Here is a 6,617-nt window from a genome sequence, read left to right on the forward strand (position 1 = left end):
TTCACAATACTAATAATCCTTGTTATTAAAACAATTCAAACAAAAATATCTACATATAACCATCGGTTAAACCTGTAATAACTGTCTGATATCCGTGGTTTGCAAGTGATTGTAGACATCTGTAGTTTACACGACTTGTTGGAACGGTTTCACATTGCCGTCGTCATCCTAAAAATAAAATAAAAAACTGTAGCTGAAACCGCAAAAGCTGCCATTGTTTTAGTGGAAGCTGAGAGGTTCTTTTGTTATTTAAGGTTCTACAATATTAAATTAACACGAATGGATTTGAGTAAATTAAAGATGTATATACTGCACATCCAATGACGCTCGTGCCATGGTTTTGACTTGTGACTTCAACGTTCAACCCTCATCCAAGAGAGATCATACCATGACCCCTGCAAACACACATATCTAAAAAAATCCTTCCTCTCATTCTTTTTCCCCACTGATGTTCTTATTTTCATCTTGTGACATGCTGGGTAGGGCACTGCCCGTGGCTGGGGTGGATTCCAACAAGCTAGCAGCTATTGCAGCCTTCAAGTCCTCGTCTTCTGCATCTAAGAGCAATTCTGCTTCCCCGTACTCAAGAGATGGATCAGAAAGCTGTTGAGTAAGACCAGTTCTGTGGGGTGGTCTTTGGACTGAGTTGCTTGATTTAGTTATCCTCTCTGCATCTTCAGGTGACAGCCACTGCCCAAAACCATTAGAAGCTTCAAAGGATGCGATGGAGCACTCCTTGGGGAAGTTCCCCCTCACCAGGAAAATGCTCCAACCAAAGCCTTTTAGAGTGTCCAGAGAGGCTGAGAGGTAAAATTTGGAGAGGTGCTCAGGGGCCGCATAGAGACTGTCAAAGTTGTACCACTCTCCATTCACTTTCCTAATACAGAACCAATGATCCTGTAAATGACAGATAAATGCATTTTCAAGCTCGGGATCAATCTGAGCAGGCTCCGCAACTGGGCAGTCGAGTGGTATCACTTGCAGATCCCACACCTCCAATGCCTTTTGTAGAACCTGCACAAAGAAATTTCACATTAGCCAATAGAATTTTTGGAATAATCACACTAAACAACACTGCGTGCAGAAAGGGCAGGCAATCATTCACTTTGACCATCGAAACGACATGTCATTTGTCTAACATAAACTAACTTCAATGGAAGTGGAAACACTTTGGCTGTAAATTGCATGCAGAATCACATAAAATTCATATCACACATTTTCTGGTAAAAGAGAACACCATTTCTTAAATCAATTAAACTGAGGAAACGACCAGAGGACTCCAACACTGCTGTGCTTATAAACAAAAACCCAAGGTCGTACAAAGCAACTAACAGACTAATGCTTGAACCAAACACCTGCTCTCAAACCCAAGTAAGAGCACTTATTTGGGTACAAAGACGGTATCCCATTTTTATTTTTATTTTCTTTTTTCTTTTTTCGGGCACAACTATTTGATAATATCTAACTAATAAACCAAAAAATATTCTCAAAATTTAGAAAATCAAGGCAAAAAAAATAACTTTTCAAACTAATAAGTTACACAAATTAGTTAGGGAAAAAAAATAGGAAAATCCAATACCTAACTACATTATAAGTATCCAATCTAATAAAGTGAATAACTTGCGCATGCGTAGGATACAAACATAGTTATCATATTGAAGTTCATTAGGAAGTTGACAAGATCTTCTAGTCCCACACCGATGTCATATAAAAAAAGTGGGGAAGATGGCATCTACATATTCTTGCCGCTGTCACTCCGTTTCCATCACATCAAAATTTCAAGCTTGACCATACCTTGCAATAGGTGGTTCTATATAAGGATGCTAAGAAGGTTTGGCATATGATGAGGAGCTCTACACACAGTCACGCAAAGGCTAGTTAAATAAGAAGGTAGTTTAGTGGCCGCCAAATCACTCTTTGGATCAACTAGACCACACATGATTGTGCATGGAGAACTACTCATTACATTTGAACCCTGATAATAATAATAGACGATTAAAGAAAGGAGGAGGTGAACATTTGAGAGCAATGTGACTTGCCTCGACTTTAAACTTGTCTAAGTCTAATCTACAGGTGCATAGGTGATCATAGGCAATAAAATTGCAAACTGGTATAATTGGGCCAACCCCGACCATTTGGCCAGAATATGGATAAAAATCATCCATGCTTCATTTGATCTTGTAAATCAAGCTAAAAGTAACCTTGACCAACAACTAGCAGCCCGCCTATCCCCAAGAACAATATTGCCTACATATTTAGTCAATGTCAGACTGTTACATTACTTATTATAGTTTCTCAAAACTTATATTGTAATTTTTTTTATCAAATTCTGCTAACCACACAAAGAAAAACACTTCGCCACATCGAAATTTCAAGCTGAACCATAACTTGCAATAGGTAGATCTATATAAGGATGCTAAGAAGGTTTGGCATATGATGAGGGGCTCTACACACAGTCACGCAAAGCCAAGTTAAATATGAGGTAGTTTAGCGGCTGCCAAATCACTCTTTGGTTCAACTAGACCACACATGATTGTGCATGGAGAACTACTCATTACATTTGAACTCTACTAATAACAACAGAATTAAAAAAAGGAGGAGGTGAACATTTGAGAGCAATGTGACTTGCTTAGACTTTAAACTTGTCCAAGTCTAATCTACAGGTACATAGGTGCTCATAGGCAATAAAATTGCAAACTGGTATAATTGGGCCAACCCCAATCATTTGGCCAGAAAATGGATAAAAATCATCCATGCTTTATTCGATCTTGTAAATCTAGCTTCAATTTCAAACTTAAGCTTAAAGTAACCTTGACCAATAACTAGCAGCCCGCCTATCCCCAAGAAAAATATTGCCAACATATTTAGTCAATGTCAACTGTTATATTACTTATATATATAGTTTCTCAAAACTTTTTTTTTTTTTGATAAGTATATAGTTTCTCAAAACTTATATTGTCATTTTTTTTTTTTTTTTTATCAAATTCTGCTAACCACACAAAGAAAAACACTCCGTCACATCAAAATTTCAAGCTGGACCATACCTTGCAATAGGTGGTTCTATATAAGGATGCTAAGAAGGTTTGGCCAATGATGAGGAGCTCTACACACAGTCACGCAGAGCCTAGTTAAATATGGGGTAGTTTAACGGCTGCCAAATCACTCTTTGGATCAACTAGACCACACATGATTGTCCATGGAGAACTACTCATTACATTTGAACCCTAATAATAACAGCAGGTGATTAAAGAAAGGAGGAGGTGAACATTTGAGTGACTTGCTTACTTTAAAATTGTCTAACTCTAATCTACAGGTGCATGGGTGCTCATAGGAAATAATTGGGCCAACCCCAACCATTTCGCCAGAAAATGGATAAAAATCATCCGTGCTTTATTTGATCTTGTAAATCAAGCTTCAATTTCGAACTTAAGCTTAAAGTAACCTTGACCAATAACTAGCAGCCCGCCTATCCCCAAGAACAATATTGCCTACATATTTAGTCAATGTCAGACTGTTATATTACTTATATGTATAGTTTCTCAAAACTTATATTGTAATTTTTTTTTATCAAATTCTGCTAACCACACAAAGAAAAACACTCAGTCACATCAAAATTTCAAGCTGGACCATACCTTGCAATAGATGGTCCTATATAAGGATGCTAAGAAGGTTTGGCCTATGATGAGGAGCTCTACACACAGTCACGCAAAGCCTAGTTAAATATGGGGTAGTTTAGCGGCTGCCAAATCACTCTTTGGATCAAGTAAACCACACATGATTGTGAATGGAGAACTACTCATTATATTTGAACCCTAATAATAACAACAGGCGATTAAAGAAAGGAGGAGGTGAACATTTGAAAGCAATGTGACTTCCTTAAGACTTTAAAATTGTGTAACTCTAATCTACAGGTGCATGGGTGCTCATAGGAAATAAAATTGCAAACTGGTATAATTGGGCCAACCCCAACCATTTGGCCAGAAAATGGATAAAAATCATCCATCATGCTTTATTCAATCTTGTAAATTCAGCTAAAATTTCAAACTTAAGCTTAAAGTAACCTTGACCAATAACTAGCAGCCTGCCTACCCCCAAGAACAATATTGCCTACATATTTGGTCAATGTCAGACTGTTATATTACTTGTATATATAGTTTCTCAAAACTAATATTTTAACTTTTTATTTAATCGGATTCTGCTAACCACACAAAGAAAAACACTTTAGAACCCCACCTGTCATATAACCACCTTCCCCTCTCAATCACTTGCCAATCTGTAATAAAACAATACCATCCAAAAAATCCGTATAAGAACAGAACTCCCAATCTTGAAAATACCTCCAGAATGTGGATTCTAAAATACTCCATTGTGTTTCCTATACAAAAATCGGAAGACCATTACATCTTTTGGAACCTAATGGACCCTGCTAATCATGCTAGGAACAAACAATGCTACCTGCATGTATTTTAAATAACCTTTGTAGCAGGGGCCAGAACGTAGATTGATAAGCATGTCATAATTGTAATATATGTAGAGTGAGATAGATATAGATATACTAAATCTTCAGTGTTCACTAAACAATATCAAATCAAGATGATATTGATTTTTCAGAATCATGAAGAACAAGAATTTCAGATAAGACTGGGAAACAACAACATTGGTCTGGGAATAGTAAAATGTAAAGAGGCTCAGGCTGAATTTCTTTATGCAGATTTGCATTAAATTTGGAACCCAATATGTAGAATTCATCAATCTAGTCTTTATCGTGCGGATTATATCTCTGTTAAAACTACGCTTCAATTCCGAATCACGAAGTGTAAAAAGTAACCAAGCAGAAGAATTGAATTAAGACTCAAACTCCAATAGGCCCTTTCCCCGTATTTTAATTCAAAGAAACATGTTTTATTTTCAGAATGTTTCGTGGAAATAAAATGCATAAAGTTGCAAGCGAATTTTAATAAAATATATCGAATTAATTGCTATGAGTAAAAAAAATGGTCATTTAGAATGAGTAAACCATGACCTAATAACCCTCCAACAAATATAACTAAAAATCGATCTTTACAACACAAACTGCTCCTTTATTAGGTCAAACAAAAATCCACCCCAAATCAACTAATTCAATTATGGACCTTTGATTCCTGAAATTAAACTAACTGGAACGAAAAGTATTGATTTTTAAACCCCCCCCAAAAAAAAAAAAAAAATTGAAAATAGATAGCACAATCAAACCTGAATACTGAAATCACCGTCCATCGACACGTTGTGGGACTCCCCCGGGAGGCAACCGTAAGCAGTTTCGCCACCGCCAACACCGCCTTCGAGCATCATTTGACGTTCCTTCCGATCGAGATCGGAGGCGAGAGCGGCCAAATCGAATTCAGAGAAGAAAGGCCCCTGCAACACCGTGTTCACGCAATGCACGGCGCACAGCTTCGATTCTTGCACCTCATGGTACAACATTCCACCATTGATCGGACCTTCCATTTCCCACCTCACTCTCACTCTAAAACTCTCTCTCTCTAAAAACTCCAAACCCTAGAAATCTCTCTCTTTTTCCCTCCCTCTATAGCTTTCTCCCGTTCTGGCATAAATTGTTAGCTTCAGTTTTCTGGGGTGAAGGGAATATAAACAAAATGTCGGCTTTTCTTTTTTATTTCCATCTGGCAAGTACTGGCAAATCTAGTGCGAGTAAGAGCATCTCCAATGTTAAAATGCTAAATTCCGATGCCAAATTTATATTTTGACAATATTACAGTGTCAAAATACTACATAAATCTAGTGCGAGTAAGAGCATCTCCAATGTTAAAATGCTAAATTCCGATGCCAAATTTATATTTTGACAATATTACAGTGTCAAAATACTACATATATTTTAATAATTCTGCTCCAATAATGAAAATGCTATTTTTTAACACGACCAATATTTTTTTTCAACTACCACTCCCAACATTCATATTTATATAAATAATATTAATATTAGGCACATTCCAAATCAAATTGTAGATTAGAAAGAAACTAAAATTAAACTTAATTAAAAAGAATCAAAAATCTAAAATATCTAATCAAAAAAGGACCAAAATATATATATATATATATATATATATATATATATATATATGTATGTATAAATTTATATATTTGATTACATTGATGAGCACTGAAAAGTGCGTATTTAAACTCCTTAAACTTAGACATTGTAGCACCTTTATCTATCTTACTTTACCGTTTTAGATTGATTTCGTATTATTTCTATTTTTATGCACTTATCCCGAAAATAAGCTAACTCAGCCTAATAAGAGCTTTATTGAAGCAATTCTATGATTAAACAAAGAAGGAGCAAAGTGGAGAAAGAATAAAGCAAATGAAGCCAAAGATGGGAAGCAGCAAAGTTCGATCAATCCAACTTCAAGGTTCGATCGATCAAACAATGATCGATTTCAGCACTTCAAGATAGATCCAATCATTGGCCCAAAAGCATAAAGTCCAAAAGTTCGATTGATCCAACACCACCCTTCAATAAATCGAACACTTTTGTTCTTATTCAAATGATTAATCATATCCACAGCTGTACCACCCACTAACCACTTTTGTCTTTTTCCCATAAATATCTCCCA

General features: G+C 36.1%; 1 protein-coding gene across 1 annotated transcript; it reads right to left on the reverse strand.

Annotated features, from left to right (window-relative positions):
• LOC132313240 (ataxin-3 homolog) lies at window positions 1-5,630 on the reverse strand. The gene is made up of 2 exons (XM_059811928.1): window positions 5,233-5,630; window positions 1-1,014 (listed from the first exon to the last, which is right to left on the reverse strand). The coding sequence occupies exons 1-2, from the start codon at window positions 5,485-5,487 to the stop codon at window positions 430-432; spliced, it is 840 nt and encodes a 279-aa protein (XP_059667911.1). The 5' UTR covers window positions 5,488-5,630; the 3' UTR covers window positions 1-429.
• Between the last annotated feature and the right edge of the window lie 987 nt (window positions 5,631-6,617).

The sequence above is a fragment of the Cornus florida genome, unplaced genomic scaffold (genome assembly GCF_030987335.1).
Source record: "Cornus florida cultivar Cherokee Brave unplaced genomic scaffold, ASM3098733v1 CherokeeBrave_3.0.0_Hap2_Chr06, whole genome shotgun sequence".
Taxonomy (NCBI): Eukaryota; Viridiplantae; Streptophyta; class Magnoliopsida; order Cornales; family Cornaceae; genus Cornus; species Cornus florida.

Bases quoted from the DNA above. Each gene is read 5' to 3' on its own strand.
- LOC132313240 (XM_059811928.1), bottom strand. From the start codon at position 5,487: ATGGAAGGTCCGATCAATGGTGGAATGTTGTACCATGAGGTGCAAGAA. The intron at 1,015-5,232 runs GTTTGATTGTGC...TTCTTTGTGCAG, and splicing joins ACGGTGATTTCAGTATTCAG to GTTCTACAAAAGGCATTGGA.